At 36.4% G+C, this 26,900-nt stretch overlaps 4 protein-coding genes across 4 annotated transcripts; 3 read left to right on the top strand and 1 right to left on the bottom strand.

Annotated features, from left to right (window-relative positions):
* Positions 1-9,640: 9,640 nt before the first annotated feature.
* LOC127944984 (lysophosphatidic acid receptor 4) lies at positions 9,641-12,407 on the top strand. The gene is made up of 2 exons (XM_052541443.1): positions 9,641-9,922; positions 10,911-12,407. Exon 2 carries the CDS (start codon positions 11,071-11,073, stop codon positions 11,983-11,985), a length of 915 nt encoding a protein of 304 aa, XP_052397403.1. The 5' UTR covers positions 9,641-9,922; positions 10,911-11,070; the 3' UTR covers positions 11,986-12,407.
* Positions 12,408-12,421: 14 nt separating this feature from the next.
* Positions 12,422-22,081, bottom strand: ints11 (integrator complex subunit 11). Its single transcript, XM_052541442.1, has 17 exons — positions 21,820-22,081; positions 21,229-21,326; positions 21,053-21,126; positions 20,736-20,964; positions 18,594-18,692; positions 18,467-18,501; positions 18,235-18,373; positions 18,087-18,151; positions 17,740-17,929; positions 16,632-16,715; positions 16,416-16,505; positions 15,818-15,980; positions 15,500-15,610; positions 14,793-14,854; positions 14,556-14,698; positions 13,835-13,964; positions 12,422-12,547 (listed from the first exon to the last, which is right to left on the bottom strand). The coding sequence occupies exons 1-17, from the start codon at positions 21,845-21,847 to the stop codon at positions 12,491-12,493; spliced, it is 1,797 nt and encodes a 598-aa protein (XP_052397402.1). The 5' UTR covers positions 21,848-22,081; the 3' UTR covers positions 12,422-12,490.
* Positions 22,082-22,632: 551 nt separating this feature from the next.
* On the top strand, positions 22,633-24,242 carry LOC127944284 (ceramide-1-phosphate transfer protein). The gene is made up of 2 exons (XM_052540171.1): positions 22,633-22,944; positions 23,215-24,242. Exons 1-2 carry the CDS (start codon positions 22,832-22,834, stop codon positions 23,735-23,737), a joined length of 636 nt encoding a protein of 211 aa, XP_052396131.1. The 5' UTR covers positions 22,633-22,831; the 3' UTR covers positions 23,738-24,242.
* Positions 24,243-24,750: 508 nt separating this feature from the next.
* On the top strand, positions 24,751-26,572 carry ubxn10 (UBX domain protein 10). The gene is made up of 2 exons (XM_052539961.1): positions 24,751-24,887; positions 25,166-26,572. The coding sequence occupies exon 2, from the start codon at positions 25,172-25,174 to the stop codon at positions 25,853-25,855; it is 684 nt and encodes a 227-aa protein (XP_052395921.1). The 5' UTR covers positions 24,751-24,887; positions 25,166-25,171; the 3' UTR covers positions 25,856-26,572.
* Positions 26,573-26,900: the final 328 nt, after the last annotated feature.

The following is a 26,900-nucleotide window of genomic DNA, read 5'->3' as shown; positions in this document are numbered from 1 at the left end:
AAAATGTTTAGTTCATATCCAGCTCTGGAAAGCAGCACCAGTTCACATATAATGCCTGGACAACAGCTGGGAATATTAGCATCTTGCTGACCACCAGCAACACATTAACTGAGGACATGAATTCTGATCAGCTGACCTTGGATAACCTGCAATGCTCATTGCCATCTTTAGCACAAACCACAGGTTAAATGTAACAAAATTGAGCTGCTAGATTTTTCCTCCATGGTCAAAACTGCTGAATCAGTCACAAATACATTTTAGAGGTCTAATAATATTCCCTAAGAGCAAATATAAAGCAAATATGAGTCTCAATGAAACTATAAACATTAGCCACCCATATTTTATCACTGGACAAGCTAGTATAAATAAAGGAAAGGCAATTATGTTGTTTATATTGATCGAAAAAGCACTGCATTTTAGAACCGGATGAGCATCATTAATATTACATCAGATTTACTTTAATGCATTTGACAGATGATTTTATCCAGAGCAAATCTAAATGCATCAATTGCATTCAAGTTAGACATTAAGATAAGATAAGAAGCACTTTATTCGCCAAATGCATCAGCAGATACACAGGAATTTGATATGGCCATCAGTAACACACAAACTCAACACACAAACATATATGCGTATAGCTGCAAAAGCATGCCTAAAACAATCCATCAAATAATAAAATAGTCCAAAAATAGTGCAAGATCAGCTATTCATAAGGGAAATGGCTCTTGGAAAAAAACTATTAAGATGGCGTGAGGTCCTTGTCCTCACTGCTCTGTACCTTCTTCCTGAAGGAAGCAACCTAAAAATGTCACTTGCTGGATGGGACTGATCAGCAGCAATTTTAGCCGCCCTCTTCCTGACTCTGGCCTCATAAAGGTCTTTAAGAGACAGCTGCCTTTGTCCAGTCAGCCTCTCTGCTATGCGCACAATACGCTGTAGTCTGGCCTTCGCCTGGGCTGATGCGGATGCAAACCAAACAGTAATGGATGCTGAAAGAAGGCTTTCCACAGTGGCTCTATAAAATTTAGACCGAACAGAGCTAGAAACGTTTAATTTATTTAGCTGTCTCAAAAAAAAACATTCCACTATGAGCTCTCTTAAGAATGGAGGAACTATTTTCCTCCCATTTCAAGTCATTTGTGATAACCGTTCCTAAAAATTTAATTGACTCCACCCTCTTCACAACGGAGCTCTTGATAGTTAGAGGAGAAAGGGAGGCGGGTGTTCTACGAAAATCTATCACCATTTCCACAGTCTTTTGCTGATTAAGCTCCAAGTTGTTCTCATCACACCACGCAACCAATTTAGACACTTCCTGCCTGTAAGCAGACTCGTCGTTTCCCTTAATAAGACCAACTAATGTAGTATCGTCTGCAAATTTAATCAGCTTGATGGAACCATTATTGGAAGTGCAATCATTGGTATACAGTGAGTAGAGAAATGGTGACAGCACGCACCCTTGAGGTGCTCCAATGTTAGTAGTCTGAGGATCAGACATGTGCTCGCCAAGCCGCACATACTGTTGTCTGTCACTAAGAAAATCCATAATCCAGCGGCAGATAGAGGGTCCCACTCCCATCAGTGACAGCTTCTCCCACAGTCGCTCTGGTAGAATGGTGTTAAAGGCTGCACTGAAATCTATGAACAACATCCTTACATAGGAGCCAGGAGAGTCAAGATGGTCCAGAGCATAATGCAGTCCTAAATTGACCGCATCATCTACCGAGCGGTTTGCCCTGTAAGCAAACTGTAATTGATCAAGATATGGAGCTGTAATAGGTTTAAGATGTGACAAAACCAACCGCTCCAAACATTTCATGACCACTGATGTAAGGGCCACCGGTCTGTAGTCGTTTAGGTCCACAGCTTTGTTTTTCTTTGGTACTGGAATAATGGTTGATGACTTAAAACAACTCGGAACACTGCATAAAACAATTGATTGATTAAAAATGTCCGTAAAAACTGGGGCTAGCTGACTAGCACAGTACTTCAGGGTGGCAGGTGAAATCCCATCAGGGCCACTCGCTTTCCTTACATTTTGTCGGCTGAATATCTGATACACATCCTTCTCCTCAATTTCAAAGTCAATATCAGAAGCGACTTGATCTTGAGGGCCAATGTTCTCCCCCTCTCTGAGTGTAACACTCCCGGGAGGAAAAGGGTGAGGGCATGGAGATTTCTCAAATCTTGTATAAAAAACATTGAATTCATTGGCCAGTTTAGCAGATGGAGTGACTTGTTGTTTATTACTTTTATAGCCTGTCAAGTTCTTCAGTGACCTCCAAGCTGAAGAAGAGTCATTAATGCCAAATTGTTCCTCCATATTCACTTTATAGGCACTTTTTGCTTTCCTAATCTCTTTATTTAACTTTTGTCTGGCCAACCTGTACTCATCAACATTTCCTTCTCTGTAGGCTTGTTCTTTGGTTTCCCTGAGTAGCCTAAGGGATTTTGTGAACCAGGGTTTGTTGTTGTTATATTTCACCACAGTTTTGGTGGGAATACAAGCTTGCTCACAGAATGAAATATATGAACACACAGTGTCAGTATATGAGTCCAAAGAGTCACAAGAAGCACGCATGGATTCCCAATCAGTGGTATCTAAACAGACCTGTAACATACAAATTGCCTCTGTCGTCCATCTTTAGAGATTATTTTATCAGTTCATGCATTCCCTAGGAATCAAACCCATGACCTTTAATGCACAGTATGTATTTTAATCAACTCAGTTCTCTTGATTCTTCCCGGCAATCACATAATGTTCTCATTTGGTAATTATAAATGAAAAACAAATAAGAACATCCTGGGAAACTTAGGGAAACCTTTTTTAAAATCAACAGGGAATTTCGTATTTACAGTATGTAAAGAAAACTTTGGTGGCTGACTAATAGAGAACGTTTGGAACATTCTGGGAACCTGAAACTAACATTCTCAAAATGTTCTGGGAATCTAAAAATCTTTCCCTTTCAGTGAGTCACTCTCAACGTCATGTCGGTAATGACTGACAAATTGAGTTCCCGATTCGACGTCATTACTGATGTGGCGTCTCCGTTCCCTTCTTCAGAGAATGAAAGTTACATATGTAACTGGTTTGTGGTCCAGACCAAAAAAGATGATGATACAATTAGTCCTGTTTCACTTTGCGTTCACACTATCATTTTAACACCAAACGTTAAGAAACAAAACAAAAGGCCATAAATTTGAAAACCAAACAAAAAATCCACTAAGACAATTCAGCATCTTCATATATTAATTGTCACATTTGGCATGGGTTCTTAATAATCATCTCTATTGTTCTGTGTAATGCACAAGGTCGTTCATGAGAAGATGGCCAGCATTTAGATAAATGAACATGCCAATTGTCCTAAGTGCATTTTTATGTCAAGAATCTAATTAGAGCATTTCAACAGCCTGCATTTCCTTTTTTGAAGCCAAAAATAGAGGGCATTATTAATTCACAGGAAATGGGGCAGCCTGGGGGAGGGACCGGCACGCGGATTTTACTCCAGGCCTTTATAGAATGCTATTGTTCAGTCTGCTCCCATGCAGGGAAAGCCAAGCCCGTAAATTGGAATGATGTCATTCCCTTTTTTTTCTCCACACTTGAGATGACAGAATAGCCCTTGGCCTGTCCATGACAGTTTGTTTGGGGTGGGCTAGAAGGTTAAGTCACGTTATTGCTCATAGTGAGAGTGTCTAACAAATGCCTAGCTCAAAGTCTTAATCATCAGAGCATAATTCATCACTGAACGTTTGGACGGACTTACACTGAAGGAGGGAACAGAAATAAGCAGTTAGAAACCTAGAAATGCCTTAGCAATGGACAACAACATGCTAGCAACTGTATAGCAAATAGCAATATGCTAAAACCACACTGAAAAAAATGGCTTTAACCTGTTAAATGTCACCCCGTCCCGTATACGGGACGCCTACGTTGACTATACTATATTATAATCAAATATAATCTAATCTTGACAAACTATATATCGTTGGAAAGGTCTAAGATTCCCAAATATATATTTTACCAATATTTTTTGTTAAACATTATGTAGGAAAAGTAATAGATGAATTTATGAGAAGAGTGCACCCTCAGAAATCTACATTACAAAAATACCTTTGTTTAAAAAAAATACTTCCTCGTTGCCTTTTTCTCCATCACATTTTAGAAATCATCAGAAGTTATATATCACTTGAAAACATAAAATCTCAAAATTCATCCTTCAAAACCCATTTTAAAATCAGACATTGCATTAGCATGTAAATGGTACATCAAAATCATGTTAAAAAATGTTTTCAGTCATGAATTATAAAAATTTAGGTTTGTATCATGCACATTCATCTCTATCTTCAAAAACGTGAGTGACAGTTAACAGGTTAAAACTATTTTTACTTAGAAATTACTTGTAAATGTTCACAAATAATTACAAAACAACATAAAGTAGCACATTTTTTTAAGACAAACAAATTCTTGTAAAACGCAGTGATTTTTACAACAAATTTGCTTAAAATGTAAAAAAAAAATAAATACGAATCTAGGTTTATTACAAGTCAGATTATGATTACAGATTACAAAACGGATTAATTTTTCCAAGCTATTTGTTATTTATTTCTTGGCACACTTAAAATGTTAAAATGTCCAGATACAATATCTAAATATCCTTAAAATAAAATAAAATTTATTTCAAAAGCAAAACTGCTTAAAGTACCATGTTTTCTTGATTTAAGCATAAATCTAACATATTTTTATGGGAAATGCATGTATACATCAAATATGTTAAAGGGTGAATTTTATATCATAGCTAAATCCATAAGCAGTCATCCAGAGATTCACCCGATGGAACAATAAAGAAGATTAGATCATTTACTAATTCTGATTAAAATGTATAGTCATATATTCTCAAAAACATTTCTCATTATTACAGCTTACATTGCCCAGTGAGTGCATTGCGTTGTCTTTTTTTTAACTACAGTTTTGGACCATTTCCCTTTATTTTAGTGAGTATAGTTTGAGAAGAGATGTGAAGCGTCTCGGAGAGAAGGGAGCACCTCAAGCCGAGACTCGAAATGCTGCGGCTCCAACATGGTGTTATCATTTGGTTTCAACCAAAACCTTCCTGTCACTGAACAGCACATAGTTTCTCTATTTCAGCACTACTGAAACGCTGATTTTGGGCCTCAGGACACCAGCAGTGATAGGATCAGTGCCTTTGAGACCATGAGGACACCAGATCACATGTGTCTGTATCTGCTCTCAGCCTCCAGCTGTGTCTCGCATGTAAAACCCTCTCTGCTCTGTTACGGTAGTTAAAATCCGAGCGCTTTCTCCTGTCTCTCTTCCCCAGAGCTTTCTCTCCGACTTTCACAGATCAAAGCTGGATTTTTTTTTTTTTTTTTTGGTGGCTGTTGAGTCAGCAATCTAAATTAGAAATGAATTCAGCCAGAGAAAAAAAAAGAGATTTACAGGAAAAATTCCATCTTTTCAGTTAAAGTTGTTCCATTATTTTTGCACGCATTTTTATAAAGAATTCTATAAAGAACCACCTCTTAAAATCTCCTTAATGGAGTTTGATCTACAAGACCATCCAGAATAATGGAAATGACCATAATTGCTTATGTCTTACACCTGGGCATGATAGATAGATAGATAGATAGATAAATAGATAGATATATAGACAGACAGACAGACAGACAGACAGACACAGATAGAATGAGAATAAATCTCATACTGTCCCAGATGTACGTTACTTAAGATGAAAAAGAATCTATCTCTGAGTCCATATAATGCAAGAGGATGGAACCCTCAAATTTAATGCTTCATAAACCATTTAAATACTAGTACTTTTTACTTTTTAACCAAAAATCTCTTTGTTCTATCTTTTTTACAATCGATCATGAGAAAGACATTGTGAAGATGTCTTCAGCAGACATTTATTCATCCACTAGATAGATAGATAGATAGATAGATGAGCAGCTGTGCGGTCGCTGTGTCCTGTCAGCTCAGATTTTGGCTGTTCTTCTCTCATCTCAGGACTGGTGCTGCAGCAGTGTGGATTGGTTGATTTGCTGTGAGAGATGTGAGTCTCAGGAAGGTTGACCTACTTTTGATCCCAGCTCTTCCCAGTGCTCTCTCTTTCTCCGGATGGAAGAAGTAAACCTCCACTGAACACATGCACACTGTATGTAACCATATCATTCCTGACTGCAGGTGCTACAACCCAGAGCCACTGGAGGGATTCAGCCACTTTCCAGCCAAAAGAATATCATGCATGCTCTCTCTCTCTCTCTAACTGTCTCTGATCCATTATTCATCCTCAATGTGTTTGCATTTTTTCAGTACATACTCTGGCCTTTTCTTGTGGGAAGTGTTTTAGTCTCTGCAGTCTGATTCTAGTTTTCTGTTCCATGCGATTCAAATTCTTCCCTCCAGAAACACAAACTGCAAACAATTCATGAATCAACAGATACACAGACAAACATTCAAAACTGATTATCGGGAAATAACTCTGTCTTTAGCAGGCTACTAAATTCCTTTAGCTCTCATAAGGCATCTCATAGAATCTCATAAATCCAGCAGCTCTGTTCAAGTCAGCAGAACATGAGACAATGACAGACCCATATGCCAGCATCTAAAAATGAGTCTCAAGTGCATTTTTAAATGCCAAGTTATAAAAGATTTTTAGACCATTTCGGAGCAATTAATCATGAATGGGTCTAAAAAACTTAAGTAGAAACATATTACAAATTTGAATAAAATTAGACAAATTGTATATACAGTATGTACACACACACACACACAAAGAGTATATTCTTCCAAGTACAAAAGCACCATGATACTACAATGGTGTTGGTGGTTGCCAAGGCAGTTTTTTTTAGAATTTAAAATGTTGTAATCTGAAATTTTATGCGGTATAGAAGATAAAAGCAACAAAAAAGAAGCTGAACCAATGCAAACGGCTCCAAGGCAGGGGCAGCTGCATCTTGGAGTGGAGTAATGGGCGTGCAGAAAGGTTTCACGAAAGCTGCCTGTTCTGCATAAGGAAGCAATAAATTCAGCATAATCGTATAAAACCAAATTTCATTCTTTCAAGGTAAAAACTGCATTAATGATATAAATATTATTATTATTATCATTACATACTTTTGAAAGTACCTTTGTGATTTCTGCATGGAGTGGGTTAGTGACGTCATCACCACCACAAGTTTAGGTCTTAGTCTATCATCAAAATAAATGATCAAAAAACGAATTACAATTATTTTTTAAGGATACTAGAGAAGTGACCGGACACCTGAAATGTCACTTTTTTCTTTTTCAGTAAAATCAATCTAATATAACTTTGTTCAAAAATATTATAATATAATTCAAATATAATAATAAATTATATTTTATATTATATTATTTTTTTTGCATTTTGAGAGAATCTCATGGTACTAATTAAAATATATGCAATAATTATGATACATTTTTCTCATTGAAAATAGTACAAATTTTTTTTTCGATTTTATTTTTATTTTTTTTTATTATTTTTCAAATAATGCAGTATTTCAGATTAAAATAGAGACTAAGCCTTTCAAATTAAAATTTTGAAGGCAGAATATGACCTCTTGATGAGAGCAATAAAAATAAAAACCTGTAATTTCACGGTGTAACCACTAGATTCCTGTATAGGACTCTGAAGAGAGGCTTGTGAATTCCCTAGCTGTTTTTATACATAATTGTTTACTTTTATTAGGTTGTGGACTATATATTTTTTGTTGTTTTAAATGTTGATTTGAAATGTTTGTTGTCTTAAATCTTGATTTGAAATGTAGTTTGTTTGCTTTAATATTACTACATTCAAACCTGAACACAGGAAGTAGTTTGTTACACAAAACATTAAAATTCTATAAAAGTGTAACCAAAACGAACAGGAATGCTTTATCAGAGATGAATTATTCTGGGTCCGAGCTGATTTTCACCTCTTATTTAAGTTCTCTGACTCATAATGGCTATAAGGTTACAGCCACACCAATTCATTTGAGTATGCATAAATGTATGTGTGTGTGTAAGTAAGTGTGTGTGAGTGGATGTATCAGTTTTACACTCTTGATGTTTTAGGTTGTAACCCCCTCCTTGCGGTCCACTTTAAAAAAAAAAAATCTGTATTTTTTTAAAGATTTTTAAAAGTTTTGCACCATTCTGGTGAAGCTACAGTATGATTAAAAAAAAATCGAAATGTAAAATTCTCCGGTCAGAAATGACAGAAGACAGCACAAGGGAGCACAAAAAGTTGAATGAAATAAAAATTGGAATACATGTGATTTGGATAAGGATTGACACATGTAGTTCTGTAAACTCAATAAGACAAGCAATTTGTTATAGCTACTAGTGTTTGTATGGAATCTTACAAGCATGTTGACTCTCTACATGCCAGTCAAACAGCATATGATCTCACATGGTTTCCAGAAACTCCTACACTTCTCTTGAGCAGGTGGTGAAGGCGGGAAACACCATCTGCTACTATTTATAGGTCAGATTTACAACCTTAGAATCAATCGACTCTCCTATCAAACATACTACTCTCCCTCATCAAGCATTTAGATGAGAAATCACATGTAGGGCAAAATGCTATGGAAGGTGACTGCTCACTTTCAGTTTCATCTGAATTTCCTGTGATTCAACAGTTTTACCACCCTCACAATTTTTATGTGGCCTTAAGATGCTTCAGTTGCTGAAAAAGGCCAGTGGATTTGCCCAGAGGACAAGGAGCAAGGTCAAAGCACAGATCCTTACAGGACATTACAGATGAATGTATCAAAGATCATCAGCGTGTTACCTGCACTTCAGTGCAAACATCCTGTCTAAACATTTTGTGCTTGTAGCATGGCTTTGTAAAGCTGTTTATCACTAAAAAGTGTTAATCAAGACTTACAAATCTCAAGAAAATTATTTTTGCTTTAAGATTTAAGGATGTATTTTATTGGAAAGTAAGTGTTGTATTTATCTTTTCATAAATAATTGTAATCAAGTTCAAATGCATTATAAAGATTGCAGATTCCTTGTAACGTCTGAAATCGGTTGTTTGTTTTGTGTTTAAATATAAAACACATAGTTTCTAAATATAAATATAGAAAAAGCATTATAATGTATTATACTGTAACTGTGTGTTTACAATTATTATACATTATTATATGTATGCACCAGTGCATTATGAGGTGCATTTTAAGGCAAAATGAATGCATTGATATACTTTTATAATGTATTATATATATATAAAGGCTTCATGTAAAGTATAGTCAAAAGATCCTGTACAAGAATGCAATGCAATAAAACTTTTGTGTAAAAGCATCCAAATATATCTTTATTACAGATCAGTGGTTATAACACGCTTTGCGCCACCTAGTGTCCAAATGCCAAATCCATCAAGTGTAAAATGATGGGAGATGTTGACCATGTACATACAGTAGGACAACACCGAAACCTTTTTTTGAGGTTTTAGACACAGATTAAGATCAGCAAATCTGATTCTACACAAGAGGAACAAAACCACAGCAGAAGCAATACGACCAGATAAAAGTGAGTAACGACTGGCGTACTCCGATCATACAAGTCCACTTTTACTCTCCATCAGTGCACTGTACGACCACCCTTCAGTTCCAGGGGTGACTCATTTCAACACAGCCACCCTTAACCCTAGACACTACAGTACACTCAGTGGAACATGAAATGCATCGTTTCCACGTGCGAACATGTCTGCATGGCCCCTCAAAACACCGTGGGAGGCTGCACTTTCTGGATTTCCTGTTCAGTCTTTTCATAACTCTGCGTAAAACCACAATACTCAGAATAAGTTTCCACCACTGACAGAGCAACATCTAGCTCTCATTAGGCTTTATATGAAAATAACGTGCTTTTTATATTAATTCGACTTCTTCATCACTGACTGTAAGTACATCTCAAAGTTATGTTTGTTTGTGTGTGTGTGTGTGTGGCATATTCTTCCATTTCCTTTTTTTTTCTAATTTAATACTTTTCTTAAATTATAAATCCGCATAAAACGTTAAATTGAGAAATAAACATGCATTTGACAGTATTTTTTGCTTTAAATTAATATTCAGTGTCCAGTGTCAGTTAAACTCAATCGACAGCACTCGCTGATTAACGTTACCTCAAAATGTTAATTATTTTTTAAAGTGCTGCACTTACAATGAATTGATCAACCCATAAACGATTAAATACTCACGGTTTTTGAAGTGTATCCACTAAAGGTAAACGATATGCGTGTTAGCATTACTTTACAAACCCACTGCTATGAAGAAAAGACAGCTAACCTGTAAAAGTTAGATCTAACTTAACGGCTTTGTTGCCATGACAACGTAGCGTATAAAACGAGGGTAAAAATAACGCCGAATAAATAATACATACGTTTTTACAGAGGAAATAATGTAAGTGCTTTTATAATATTGTAAGCTTCACATTTCTTATTTTATATTATTCAAAAATACACAAAATTCACGATATTCCGGTTGCATAAACTGTTTAGACTAGTCTTAAAAAGGTAGTCATGTAATTATTATTATTATTATTGTATTTTTTTTAAGTTACAGAAATATACTCCGGTGTAATTTGAACAGAAAAGTAAGACTGGTTTAGCTACCTCTTGGATTTACTTTTAGTCAAACATAGTGGCTGTGTGTATGCAACTGGCCCCTTAACGCCCCCCCCCCTCCCCCTTTCAGGGACGATTCGATATTTAATTTAATAACTTTAAGCAACAAATGCTGTCAGCTGAACTAGTACTGAAACTGGCACAGTCACAAACTAAACCTGTTTACATGATAAGCACCTGGTGCAAGAACTTCTTCACTTGTTGACATGATTTAAAAGATAATATTTGACTCGATAAGATAATAATAATATTTTCTTTCCACAGCGGAAACTCACTGACTTTCACCTCTACCCTGATGGGGAACCGAAAAGCACAGTAATAACCAAAATTATGAACAATGCATGCGTTACAATTCTAGCAAGACTTGGGAGCTGATGCGAGCAAATCTCTAAAATCTTTAAGAACATATTTACCGGACAGCATCATGGAAAACACAACCATATTGTACACAGATTTCCAGCGCTACCTCTTCACACCCATCTACAGCCTGGTCTTGTTTTTCGGATTGATTGGAAATCTCGGAGCTTTGTATTACTTCGTCTTTAAAATCAAACAGAAGTCTCCTTCAAACATATATATCATTAACCTAGCGGTGGCCGACACGCTTTTCTTGTTCGCCTTGCCATTTCGTATCCACTACCACCTCAATGACAGCAACTGGATATTTGGCGATGCCATGTGTCGCATCACTGGCACCATCTTCTTCGCCAACATCTACATCAGCATCAGCTTCATGACCTGCATCTGCGTGGACCGCTACATCGCCACCCTCCACCCTCACACCTACCTGCAGCTTCGCAACACGAATCTCACAGCTCTGGTGAGCACCGCTGTGTGGTTGGTCTCTGGGTCGGCCGTGTTGGCCTTCATGCTAACATGCCCATTATCAAGCAAAGGGAACATGTGCTTTGAGGGCTTCACTAAAGAAGAGTGGAGTGACTTGGCCCCGTACAGCATATGCAGTCTCATTTTCGGCTCCCTTCTGCCATCTGTGGTCATCCTGGTGTGCTACCCCATTGTCGCCCGTCGAATCGCCCGGATCAACAACTCCACCGCCCGCGGGGCACGGCGCATCATCTACGCCATCCTGGTCATCACAATTCTGTGTTTTCTGCCTTACCATGTCGTGCATCTAGCGTACCTCTTGTCACGCTTGAGAGACATCAAAGAGGATGGCGGGATTTACGTCCTCCGTAGGGTGACCATGGCTCTGGTCAGTCTAAACAGCCTCCTGGACCCGCTGTTGTACTACTTTGCTACGGGTCACTACAAATGGAGGCTCAAAAGACTGAGGCTGAAGAAGAAAAAGGGGGTTTATTCCATTTCCAAAGGCTTTTGATGGCTTTGTTTCAGCTGAACTGTTTCAGTTAAAAGGAGTAAAAGAAAGGCAAGACAGCACATAAAATTCATCTTTAATGCCAAATCTGCAGTACAGAAATATGGACTCCAATGTGGCTAGGAGTTTTTTTCTCATATAATTGTACTACTAGTGCAAAATCAAACGAGAATGACTGTAGTTACTACATAACAGCAAACTTACTCTTAGACTGATAAATTGTTTTTTTGTAATGATCTTGGGTCTTGAGTCTTTTTAGTGGTTCATGCAATGTTTTTGTGTTTTAATTTTGTTTCTCATCAATTAATTATTGCATATATTAGTTGATTTGGATGTCAGTGTCACCCTGCATATTGTTTGCAATTCTGAATACTGACCACTTTTTTTATGTTGAACTTTTATCTAAAGCTAAGAAATAAATATATTTTCACAAACGACATCAATTAAAAAAAAAAAATATTTATTGTTATTTTTTTTAACCAAAGACAAACATCAAGTGTCACCAAAGTCACGAAGGCAGACCTTTCTTCAGCAACGTAGACAAGAAACTGCCCAATTCTTCATCCTGAGGGGGACAAAATCATTAAAACATAATGAGAAACAGGTTAAAATATTACATTTCAAAATTTAAAATCTAATACGTTTTTTTTTTTTAAGGTTGCATTGATTTAATAAAAACTTCAGTAAAACCATTAATACTGGTAAATATCATTACACTTCATAATAACAGCTTTCTTTTTAATATATTTTATATTATTCATTCATTAAAATGTCGTCATTTATTTCTCTGATGTCAAAGCTGAATTTTCAACAGCCATCACTCCAGTCTTCAGTGTCACATGATCTTCAGAAATCACACTCATTTCCCGATTTGCTGCTCAGGAAAAAGTTATTCTTATTATCAATGATTGAAACTTTAATTTAATTACATTTTTTCAGGATTCTTTAAAAGAACAAAAACGTCTTGTCATTTTTTTGATCAATTCATTGCATCCTTGCTGAATAAAATGAAAGTAAAAAAAAAAGGGTCTAAATGAGTACAAGCTCTGAGCGCGTCTTGGTGTGGTCAGAGACATTTCTAGAAGATGCATTATTAGACAAAAATAAAGTGAACCACGCTAGACTGACACCACAAAATCACTTTCTCGCCATTTCAATTGCAATCCAATTTTGCCACATGTGACCTTGGACCACAAAACCAGTCATAAGGTAATTTTTTCGATGAATAAATAAAATAAATAAGCTTTCCATTGATGTATGGTTTATTATGATCGCACAATACTTGTCGGGGATACAACTACTTAAAAATCTGAAATCTGAGAGTGCAAAAAATAACCTAGATACTGAGAAAAACACCTTTGAAGTTGTCCAAATGAATTCTTAGCAATGAATATTACTAATCAAAAATGTAGTTTGATATATTTATAGTAGAACATTTACAAAATATCTTCATGGAACATGATTTAACTTAATGTCAGAATGATTTTTGGCATAAAAGAAAAAGCTATAATTTGTCCCATCCAATACATTTTTGGGCTATTACTACAAATATACACCAGCGACCCAAGACGGGAGTCACAAATTCTGAAGAATGTGATTTTATTGTTATATGTCTGTTTTGTCAGTTGGTGATACCACTTTGTTTGGAAACATAAGTACAAAAAGTTTCCCTTGTGGGCTGTGATGTACTGTGAATTCCACTAGACCAACTACGGGGCAAAAAAAACAAGTGACATTTTCCACATACACAAACCCAAAACAGAAACTAAAATATTCAAGCGGTTTAAAAACAGTGCACACAATATAATCCAGATTAAATGAAGAAGAATTAGTTCATCACATGTTTGTTCACCTGATAGCTCCATGAGAGCAGAACGACTTTGAGGTTGGGCTCCTCGGCTGAGGACGTCACTTTAATGACGATGGATTCTACGATGACCGTGCCGTCTGGGACGTGCTGGATGCTGTAACTTTTCAATACACTGTAAGAGAGAACAAAAAACAGACTTGACTTGTAATGAAACCCTTATGAATGCACGCATACCTTATATTTGCCCATATGGACTGGCATTTACACTGTGGCTTGAGAGGTAGAAGTGTTGTTCACTGAGGGGCGAACGTTTGGGGGAAATGACTCACCTACATGCGATGTACCAAAATGACTGAGGCTGTATTGTCAATGTTTTTCATTTAAAAAAAATGGTGTGTTTATCAGACATCTTCGTAGTTCACTTCAATCGGTCAACATAAAATCTGATGGATGGATGCGCACAAAGTTTTTTCGTTTTTTAAGTTGACTTTCCATAAAGCTATAATTTGCTGTGGTGTTTTTCAGCCTCGTTTCCATGAATCTTTGCTCTTTCATTTTCAAGTCACATCACAAATAACTGATATCCTCTGAAGAAAAAAAAGTGCTTAACCTCTAAGTGTTAAATCAGAGTATAACACATCCCACATGCGCTGTGGGTTTTGTTTTGAATAGCTTAGTTAAACCTGTTACATGAAAGTTAGGGGGGAATGATTAACAATAGAACAGTATGTGTGTGTGTGTGTGTGTGGTATAGTTGGCTGACCTCTTGAGGTGTGTGTAGATGCGGCCGAGTGTGTCGGTGTCGCTGTGGGGGTCGTGGAGCTGCACACGGCAGGTGAAGCGCAGCTGGTGTTCACTGAGGCCCAGCTCTTTGAGAGCTTGTTCTGGAGAAACCAGCCGTAGACTCTACACAGACACACATATTCAGAAGACAACGTCTGAAAACTTATATGAGTCAAACAAATGATGAAATCGAACCTAAAGAGCCACGATGACTTACATTGTCCTTCATTATTAACGTCCCATGCATGGTGCGAGGTCTTTTAGCATCAGGCAACGGACCTGCGAGAAAGTTTCATGTTATATTATTTATTAAAATATGGAATAATATTGATGATAAATATTGTAAAAATACAAAAAATTGAAACTGTAGTAGTAGTAGTAATGTGACACTCCTAATTTAATAAAAGCGCATGCATTAATGCTTCATTTAACACTTGTTATATTTAGTTAAATTATACACTTGTATGTTTAAATCATAATTTTTACAGTCCCTTTAGGGATTAAGCATTTATGACAATATAATGTCATGGCAACAAAGTAAAACTATATATAATTTTACTCCAGAAACGTTAGTAAGTTGTTAACGTGTATATTATTTTGACACTGTGTGGCTATACAATCTTAACAGCGAGTATATTAATGTTTACAGATCGGCCTCATTCCCTTCAACTGATAGTGCCTCTGATTAACCCAGATTTTTAAGAAGGAAGAAAGTAATTTTTCTAGTAATCCACATTATGCCAGAAATATTGTCGTTTGACCTTAACTTGAACCCAGCCAATGGGATCCAGAAAATATAAACTCAATCTAAAAGAAGAAAAGCAGAAGTTGCAAGACCAATATAGCCACTTGACAAGAAGTCATGATGGCTTTTCTGTAAACAGGTCAAGTAAAGCGGTCAGTGGTGTATGTGTCAATCAACACCTCCGAGAGCCATCTCTCTCTTCAGCAGGTTGAGCGAGATGTCCACAGGGACGCTGGGGTTCGTCACTACGGTCGTCGTCTCTCCGTTAGCTGGCATATAGCAGCTGATACCTGCATGAGGTGAAACATCAGCACAGGGAGAACATCTAACAAACACTGTAAAGTACACCATTAAAGTGATCATATTCCTCAATCCTGTATTGTATTTTTTACCCTCTAAAGATCCCAAGAGTAAAATCACAGAACTGGAATTTAGCAACAGCAAAGCACGCTGTACAGTCCAAAGTTTTATAGTATTTTGAGAAGCTGTAGACTTACTAAACTCTTGCTCGATCTTGTCTTTGAGGAACTCCATTTTCTTGGCCTCTCCGTGCACCAGCAGCATGTTTCTAGGTTCTGCCATGCGGATCAACTGCATGATGCCTTTGGCGTCAGCGTGAGCACTGAAGGACATGTACTCCACCTGTAGCTTCACTTCCAACTAAACACACACACAAACCATATACACTGTTGGCTAAGTGTGGAATTACAATTGTGAAATATTACTACAATTTTAAATACAATTTGTTCCACTTGAATATATTTTAAAAAGTGATTCTAATAATAATGATCATTATTTTCAATTATTATTAAAACATTTTAAAATAAAAAACAGTTCTTTTAATTAAGCAAACACATTTCACAGTATTCCTGTTTTTATTGTATATTTAATGCATTAAAACATTAAATAAATACATTTAATTAAATGTTACAATTTCAATTTTGTACTGTTATTGTAGGATACAAATTCATACATGAATTCTAGAGGTTTGACATAAGAATTAATCTCAGGTGTGGTTAAAGGTTTAAAAAAATAAAAATAAAAAAATTCTAGTGAAGCTTAATAAAAATCGTTGTTTGCAGTGCCAATAATTACCGTTGCTCTTCCTTCCATCTCCAGTTTTTTCTGTCCATTCAAGATCTTGTGTCCCACAGTGCCTTGCACACAGTACCCTGGCATGATCAGCTAAGAAATAAATATATTAAACTCAATAAATAAGTAAGCAACTTGTCCGTATGCACTTTGAATGAGTTGCAGTGTTAGCTAAGTAAGTCTCAGTAACACAATCTCTCGTTTCATAAGGAATCTTACCATGTTCTTTTCATTGCCGGCCCATTTCTTGAATATCTGTAAAGACTGGCCAGCATGCAACATCCCAGGGGTGGCAAACACGACCTGATGGAACAGATGTCAAAGCCTCTGCTTATACATGATATCATGCACTTGTTTGAGTCACTTCTCAACAATCCATCAGTTCTTGTTGAATGCCTTAACAGCAGAAATGGCTTCCAACTTCCAGCTTCTTGAGAATCAAGAGTCAAACCACTCTGTAAACCTTTAGATTCTGATCACCAAAAAGATTCACTACTTATTCTGTGATAGATGTAACATCCTATTAGTGGAAAATCATTTTAAATATACACATTTTAAACTAACAAATTATTACTTTTTTTTTTTTTTTTTAATGAAAATTAGAAATAAAATAAGGGTTTAAAGAAACAAGATTTAAAAAAATGCCATGTTTGCAATTTTCTAAAAGGCTTCAACTTTTATTACTTAATAATCATCATCACCATAATCATTGCGCATAAATTAATAATAATAATTATAATAACGCTGATAATTGTACAATCCTTGAATAGTATCGATTATCCAGTTTAACATTTTCATTAATATTAATTTTCAAATATTACTTAATATTCTATGGTTTCTACAAGTGTCATCTAATAATAAAAAAAAACAAAAACAAATATTTTGCATAATTATAAGAATAATTTAACAATGAAACAATCTATGAAAATCTCCATATAGCCTTGCAGATTATATCAGAAATAAGATTTAAATGTCCATTGATATTATTTTTGAATACTAATTTAATATTCTAGAAGGGGACTTTTTACATATATCATTTAATAATAAAAAAATAGAAAAATACTGAACTAATAATAAAAAAAATATGTCTGTGGACTAGCTGAGTATATCAATTATGAATTACCGTATTTTCCGGACTATAAGTCGCACTTTTTTTCATACTTATAGTCATGTGTGACTTATTTATCCAAATTAATTTGACATGAACCGAGAGAAAATATTACCATCTACAGCCGTGAGACGTATTTTTGGACTGACGCGACTTATACTTAGGTGTGACTTATAGTCCGAAAAATACGGTATACATATTTCTTCATAGTGGTCTTACCATTGGTCCAGGGTTATCAGCATACGAGCGATCAAAGGCTTTAATGTGCTTGAACTCAAACATGTTTCTTTGTACAAAGGTCTTGCGGATCTTCTGATTGGTCCAGGTGATGAAGAGCTTGTAGTAGTGATTGGCTTTCTCAGTCAACCCGGTGGAGAAGTAAATGGGGGCTTTCAGATTCATTCTCTCCCTGTTAAAACAAAGAGCCAGCAATTACACACCATTCTGCGCTAATATAGAGGTTAGGAGTGTCGTAACAGAATTTGTGTAGCCAAATATTAACAAAGGTAAGAATGAACAGGTGAGCAGCAGCAATCCTAGGCCAGTGAACAACTGTACAAGCTCACCAGAAAGTTTCCAACAGAATACAAAGTTCCTGTGCTCTTCCCAGAGCAAACACTGGAATCAAGACCTACAACACAGACACAAAGATGAACAGAACATGCACATCCAAACGCCAGCTGAAATCTACATCTATGAATGCACCCTAGTTACCTTCCCTCCTCTCTCTACGGTTTCATGAACCTTCTTCAGGAAATCTCTCTCCCTGCAGCGTTTGGAGTCTCTGATCGTGGTGGCGTACGTGGACTCTGATATCAGAATATCTGGTCGGCATTTGTCAATCCATGCAGCTCTGTGTAAATCAAGTCAGAAAACAATTCAACCTAAATGAATCTAACCTGAAACATACATAAAATTTGTGACCAAAACAGGAGATTGAACTCACCCCAAATGTCTGTCTGGTGTCATGTTGTAATCACCCTACACAAATAGATTTAGATGTAATTTGCAAATTACGTCAACAACCGGAACAACATAAAATCAGAGTATGTGATGATCGACGTGACACTCACTGTATAGACGACAGACTCCAAGCCGACTTTGATTTGAAACATTGCGGCTCCCAGGACATGACCTGCATAGTACGCTTTGATCTCCAGCTCTTCGTCTACCTATAATAATAATAATAAATAATAATAATAATTAGTAACATAACACATTAATTTGATGCTTCTGAAGTTTTGTTTAGTTTAAACATTCTGAATGGGGAAAATTAACAACATAAAAAATAATTCAAATATTTCTAAATATTCTACATCAATTTTTATATTAAAATATTAATATTCTAAAAGTTTGTACTTGTTTAATTTAACAATAAATAACAAAAGATAATAATAATAATTTATAATTTGAAATCTTGTAGGGTAGTTAAGAAAAAAAAACTAAAAGTAGAGACAATTCTCAAAAAATAAAAAAAACATTTAGCAACAAAAAAGTTTATTTGATGCTTACATACGGTTGTAATGTGAACCTTTTCAATAAGGAAAATGTAAAACAAAATTCTTAAGTCATTAAGAACTTAATGATTACTAAAATGTATTATATATAATTGGTACATGGTGGTCCTAAAGGGATGGACATGGTCAGAAACAATGCTCAGGTAGGCCGTGGCATTTAAACGATGCCCAATTGGCACTATGGGGCCTAAAATGTGCCAAGAAATCATCCCCCACACCATTACACCACCACCAGCAGCCAGCACAGTGGTAACAAGGCATGATGGATCCATGTTCTCATTCTGTTTACGGCAAATTCTGACTCTACCATCTGAATGTCTCAACAGAAATCGAGACTCATCAGACCAGGCAACATTTTTCCAGTCTTCAACTGTCCAATTTTGGTGAGCTCGTGCAAATTGTATCCTCTTTTTCCTATTTGTAGTGGAGATGAGTGGTACCCGGTGGGGTCTTCGGCTGTTGTAGCCCATCCGCCTCAAGGTTGTGCGTGTTGTGGCTTCACAAATGCTTTGCTGCATACCTCGGTTGTAACGAGTGGTTATTTCAGTCAAAGTTGCTCTTCTATCAGCTTGAATCAGTCGGCCCATTCTATTCTGACCTCAAGCATCAACAAGGCATTTTCGCACACAGGCCTGCCACATACTGGATGTTTTTCCCTTTTCACACCATTCTTTTCAAACCCTAGAAATGGTTGCCCGTGAAAATCCCAGTAACTGAGCGGATTATGAAAAACTCAGACCGGCCCGTCTGGCACCAACAACCATGCCACGCTCAAAATTGCTTAAATCACCTTTCTTTCCCATTCTGACGTTCAGTTTGGAGTTCAGGAGATTGTCTTGACCAGGTCCACACCCCAAAATGCATTGAAGCAACTGCCTTGTGATTGGTTGATTAGATAATTGCATTAATGAGAAATTGAAAAGGTGTTCCTAATAATTATTTAGGTGAGTATATATATATATATATATATATGTGTGTGTACAGTACAGGCCAAAAGTTTGGACACACCTTCTCATTCAAAGAGTTTTCTTTATTTTCATGACTATGAAAATTGCAGAGTCACACTGAAGGCATCAAGGGCTATTTGAGCAAGAAGGAGAGTGATGGGGTGCTGCGCCAGATGACCTGGCCTCCTCAGTCACCGGACCTGAACCCAATCCAGATGGTTTAGGGGTGATCTGGACCACAGACAGAAGGCAAAAGGGCCAACAAGTGCTAAGCATCTCTCGGGGAACTCCTTCAAGACTGTTGGAAGACCATTTCAGGTGACTACCTCTTGAAGCTCATCAAGAGAATGCCAAGAGTGTGCAAAGCAGTAATCAAAGCAAAAGAAGAACCTACAATATGACATATTTTCAGTTGTTTCACACTTTTTTGTTATGTATATAATTCCATAAATAATTCCACATGTGTTAATTCATAGTTTTGATGCCTTCAGTGTGACTCTACATTTGCATAGTCATGAAAATAAAGAAAACTCTTTGAATGAGAAGGTGTGTCCAAACTTTTGGTCTGTACTGTGTGTGTGTGTGTGTGTGTGTATATATATATTATATATATATATATATATATCTATATCTATATCTATATATCTATATATATATATATATATATATATATATATATATATATATATATATATATATATATATATATAAAATGAATTGATTTCAAATTCCCAGACAATGACCTTTTTACCTGAACTGTTTGGTGGAGGTTGAGTGGCACAACTTTCTTCATGCAGTCTTTGATCATCTGTGAAGTGAAGAAGTTGGTTTCTCCCTTTTTGTCTACGGTGATCTTTCTGAAGTCCTCCAGCAGGATGGGGCAGATGGCTTTGGTGGGGTGGGTCATGTAGATGGGCCCGTCGTAACCCACCATCTCGCTCATGTAGGGAAGAGCACCGCAGTGATCCAGATGGAAATGACTGAGAAGAACATAAAGAAGGGAAAAATCACAATGGAGAAGGGAAAGACATACATGACGGTCACATTACACATCAAATATACACTAACCTTATAATGACACAGTCCAGGAACTCAGTGAGGCGACCGTTTTGTGTAACGTAACTAAAATCTGGGAAACGTCTCTGAAATCAAACAGATAGTTAAGCATACAAGTGAAATTGTACATTACATAATCATACTCAGAATACATACAAGTGAACATAGCATGAACCATTGTAACGCACATCATCGTTGTAGCCCATGTGCATCCCGCAGTCAAGCATAATGTTTTTTCCTCCGATGGAGACCAAAATACAGCTGCGGCCAACATCCTGACCAGCCCCTGCAAAACAACAGATTCACACATTTAAAAGGACATATACCATTTATAATAATTTTTATTCCTGTGGCTCAGTGGTAGAGCATTGCGTTAGCGGCGCAAGGTTGTGGGTTCGATTCCCAGGGAACATATTAGGTAAAAACTGTTAGCCTGAATGCACTGCAAGTCGCTTTGAATAAAAGTGTCTGCTAAATGCATACATTTTATATCATAAATGTATATATAACATTAAACTATTTATATTATACACGTCAAATAATGATATATTATATTACGTTGAATTACGAACCTATAGGTATACACAAATTAAATTAAACATAAATTTTATTTTTTCATTTATTATTTTATTTTATTTTATTAAAAACGTAACTCATCTGCTAATATCGTTGATTCCTACACAATATTTTCGAATTTGTTATGCATCTTATATTTGCTAATGGCTCATTTATGAAGTTTTTAAATATGTTTTAACAATAGAATTAAGCAAACCTCTTACCTAAAGGCGTAACTTTGATATCAGGCATCTTGGTAGCTTTGAAATTAACGTTTTATGTTTACAGGAGACTGACGGTCAAACTCTAACTGTAGATTAACCGGATATGAATACTTGATGAGTGCATGTCGGTCAGCTTGCCACACTAGCCAGGGATGTAGACCAACTGTAAAGAATGGAAACGTGATTAACTAGTAGATCAATCAGAAACAGGTTAGCACGGGAGCTAAACAACGCACAGAAGAAGAGGGTAGAAAATCAATAAGGCCTCGATGTGGGCGTGGCTTAGTGGTCGATACGTTTTCTGTCGTTTCTAAATAATAATGTTCTTATTTAATATCGTCACTGTATGTTTTAATTTTATGGCTGTTAAAGCCCTTTATAACTTTTATTCAGGTATAAATTACTAACAAGGCTGTTAGTAAAGCGGACTAAAAACAGCCATGTCACGTGTTCGCTGTTACTTTTCAGAGCGCTGTTCAATGTGGACCAATCACACTCGTTTGTGATTTCTGGACAACAATTTTTAAAAATCGTTTTAACTCAGATTTCAGGGGCGTGATTAGATTCCATTGTCAGGTAAAAATGTGTGGCGTTAATTTATTTAAAAGATTATATATTTTCAGTTTATAACTGTCTCCAAGAAAGCAAATAGTTTCCAAATATTTGAATGTGGCTCAATTGAAATTTCGACTTTCTGAGCCCTTGAGCGCCCCCGCCTGGAAGAGTACTTTGTAATGACGTCTATGGTAATGACGCATTTGTAAGTCATGTGACATGAAAAACATGATTTGATTGGTCTAATGTTGCTTACGTTGCTTACAGAACAGGAAAATCCTGGAAGAGAGGATCGACAGAAGAGCTAAGCATTTACAGTGATAAGATCCCAATGAAGAACATATAAGACTTTTATTGAAATTTAATACATAGGAGGATTTTTCTTGCCCTATCGACTGTGTTGTAAGAATTTGTCCACAAATTGTCTTTCGTGTCAGTTAAATTAGAGATAACAGACATGGCAGATACATTCAGTCTTCAAAGGGTTTTGGAAACATTCAGATCAAGTCTGAGTGAGGAAAAGGAAGTTTACATTAAATATTATATAGCAGGATGGCAAGAGCTGGTCGCGTGAGTACGAGTTTTACTACTGTTTTACATTAAGATCTTATCTTATATTTAGTTTTATAATGATTACAGGACCTGAACAATTAATGGAAATGTATATTGTTAATTAAAAAGTTTCTAATGATCATCTTATTACAAATATCTGTCAAATTAATGAAATAATTCATTGGTCATAAATGAATAAATAAACTGTTGGAATGCCATTTGAATATAAAGACAACAAGCAGTTTAAATAAATGTAATAATTAAAATCCCTCTTTTTTCCCCTATTAGCTTCATGAACAGTTTGGGGAGCGTGTTTTCCTTCATCTCCAAGGATGTGGTCAGCAAAATCCAGATCCTAGAAAACTTCCTTTCAGGAGAAAACAGATCCCATTATGTCACCATCCAATCCATGGTGAGGTATGAGCTGGAAAATGACCTGGTGGACCTCACCAAAAGAGGCAGCCACCCAGAATCCGGCTGCCGCACTCTTCTGAGGCTCCATCGGGCTCTGCGCTGGCTGGAGCTGTTCCTGGAGAGACTGAGAACCAGCAGCGAGGACAGCAAGACCTCCGTTATGTGTTCTGACGCCTATAACGAGTCTCTGGCTCAGCACCACCCCTGGCTCATCCGGAAAGCTGTCGGCGTGGCGTTCTGTGCCCTGCCGGGCCGTGACACATTCTTTGATGTGATGAATGCGGGTGATCAGACGCAGGTGGTTGCTCTGTTGGGAGAGTCTTTGCCTCTCATCGCTGAAGTGTACCAGATCACAGAAGACTTATATGTGAAGAACAACCTCCTGGAGTTACCTTAGAGGGAGAACTGATATATATTTTACTCTTTACACTAATTAATACACTACATAGTCCTTGTGGCACATACTCACTTATTTACTACAAACATCGACTTGATTGAATGTCTGCCTGTTTAAAAAGTGAAGGGACATGCAATATGCAGATTTAATGCACATTTTAAGCATGGTTCTGCTCATTTAAGCTATCGACTACAAGTGAACATTAAATGCTGGATGTATTTTAATATATTTGAGCTTAGGGAACAATATAAAGCCATTCAAAAGCACAAGATGAGCATGAAATGTATTTAAATTAGAATTTAAATTTGAATTGCTGTATGTTTGAATATATTGGTCTTTTTTTCCTTGAGTGTTAAATGTTTATTGGAGATCCTTTTACTTGAATTCCTGTCGGATGTGTGATGTACATCTGTAGCTTTGCTGAAACTACAAAGGGGGAAATTTAGTTGTGAGTGTATAAATGAATAATATGTAATGCAATAATTAAATATAATGTTCTGAGAAATCTATTTGTGTCATAGTTATTCTCATATTTAAAATGAAATGAATACTTAACATTGGTTTTCAAGCTTTGCCTTAGGATAATGACATTTACTTCTTTCAATATTTAACATTTATTTACAGTTTGACAAACAGCACACTTCTTAGAAAGCTATATAACATTAGTTATACTCTTTGCATGTTGCTAGTTATTATCCTCTCAATTACAACATGCTTCATCCAAAGTGACTTTTTTGGGCCTTACATTTCTTTAAGGTGTTTAAGGAAATGTAAATGTATAATAATAGCAAATGTCTCACATGAATGCACGAGTAACTATATGAAGTAACATTCATTCTGACTGTTATAAATTATATTATTATGTGTACCACAGACAAGAAAAATGACCCAAGAAATTATGTATTTTCGTAAGCACTGTTTAGTAGTTTGACATACATTTTATATTCATCTAAGCTTTTTAACATTTCATTATAAAGTGGCATCATTGACACCGGACGTTGGCGCGTTTATGACGCTCATCATAGCACTTCCGCTTCAGAAGCGTTGCTAAGGAGACGCCAGCGCGTCGGCAAAACTCTCGACCGCAGTGAAGATGCCTGCTAACTTCATCTCTTCAAAAACCACTGATACAAGCAAAATAGCGTAAGAGGTACGACACATTTACCATTTTACCGTGTTACGATTATTTCTTAAATATTTTATCAACATTAACTTATAAATAGAACCGTCAATTTGAAGTTTTTGTAACGTATAAGCTTATTTATTTGGTAAATTAATACCGATGTAAATCTAATGTTTGTATATCTATCTATTGAGTGATCATCTATCTATTAGTGATCATCTATCTATCTATCTATCGAGTGATCATCTATCTATCTATCTATCTATCTATTGAGTGATCATCTATCTATCTCTCTGTCTGATAAGAATTCAATGTCTGCTGGAGGAAGGATGCATGTGACCCGGCCCAAGTCATCTAAGGGACGCAGCAGACCCATGATGGCTCCCCCTTCGAGTGAGGATTCACCTTCCGAGTCCTCGTCTCTTTCACCCCAACCTCCAGCCCCCAAGGCAAACGACAGGTTAAACCAATGCCTCCGATCCCGAGCCATTCTGAGACGCTGCAGCCAGCCTGGTACAGATATACTGACTGAAATCTTTGACAGACCCCCCGATGAGCCCGTCTCACTCAACAAATACAGGGTTCTCCCTTCCATCGAGAAGAAAACAGGTACGGAGCGGACGTTCAGTCAAGGTGACGGCAGCCGTGAGTTATGTCAACACACTTCAGGTGTCCACACAAAGGCCTGTCCTGATGTGACATCAGGAAGTGAGACGGGTCCAGCTCCTCCAGAGGAATCAGGCCTGCTGCTAGCGATCAGAACTCCATGCGGTCAGAGGTTCAAGTGCCATTTCCGGCCAACGGACCAGCTCCAGGCAGTGCTTACAGCGGCTGAGGCTGAATTCGGCGAGAGGTTTGACAAGTGTATGATTGAGACTATGGATGTGCCACGCAGGACTTTTACAAACCTTACATTGACCTTGGCTCAGTGTGGCGTCCTGAACAAATCGGTTTTATGCATTTCCCAAGATGACAGCAACATGGATATAACTTGAAACTATAATGTAGTTCAAATTTTTTTAGTTTTTTCCTGTCCAACATTTCAAATTATGATTCAAAATCCTCATGATTAAATACATGATTTAACATGGAACAGCAAGATTATTTTGATGGTAAAATATTTATTCGTCCCATATATATATTTACATACACACAACTAAATATGTTCTGTTAAAAACTGTTTTTTTAATTAGCTGAAAATTTACTGAATCTTAAGTCTTGTAAGAATATAGAGGAGTTCGTTTCTTCCTCAGAACTGATTTGGAGAAATTAAGAATTCAATCACTTGATCACCAATGAATGCTCTGTAGTGAATGGGTGCCGTCAGAATTAGATTCTAAACAGCTGATAAAAACATCACTTCTACAAAACACCAGTCCATAATCCATAATAACACTTCCTCTAACATCAAAATCCACCAACATATTTGTTATGAACAGTTTTTGCTTGGTGCATGATCTGTGCATATTTCTCACCTGTTTCAGATGAGACAACTTTTTTTTCTTTTTTCTTAAAGCGATATTAGAGGGATTGTATTTTAGCTGAAAGCAACAGTTTGAAATTGAAATGTCTTCATTAAAAAGTTGGATTTGTTTCTTAAAAACAGCTTTTCACTTTGCAAGACATTGATTGATGGAATGGATTCATGGAATGTCTTGTGAATTATTGTGATGTGGTTTGGATTCAGAGGATTCATTGATAAGCAAGTAATGAAATGCAAAATTTCTCCAAATCTGTTCTGAAGAAAAAACAGACTCCTCTACATCTTGGAGGATGAGTCAGTTTTCAGCAAACTTTCATTTTTGAGTCAACTTTTACTTTCATTTTTTAAGGTCAACAAAACAAATTAAGATCACTAAAAAAAGAAATCTGTCAAGAATCAGTTTGGGTCATAAACACTAGGAAGAAGTAGACATTACAGACATCTAAAGAAAATATATTATAATGTATTATAGATGAAAAGGTTTTACATTTTGCTTAAAGAAATTGAAACTTTTTTTGATAATTAGACAGTTTTCTTAAAAATTTTGCTTTTTACAA

The sequence above is a fragment of the Carassius gibelio genome, chromosome A23, assembly GCF_023724105.1.
Source record: "Carassius gibelio isolate Cgi1373 ecotype wild population from Czech Republic chromosome A23, carGib1.2-hapl.c, whole genome shotgun sequence".
Classification (NCBI taxonomy): domain Eukaryota; kingdom Metazoa; phylum Chordata; class Actinopteri; order Cypriniformes; family Cyprinidae; genus Carassius; species Carassius gibelio.
This window is presented reverse-complemented; position numbering and strand designations above follow the sequence as displayed.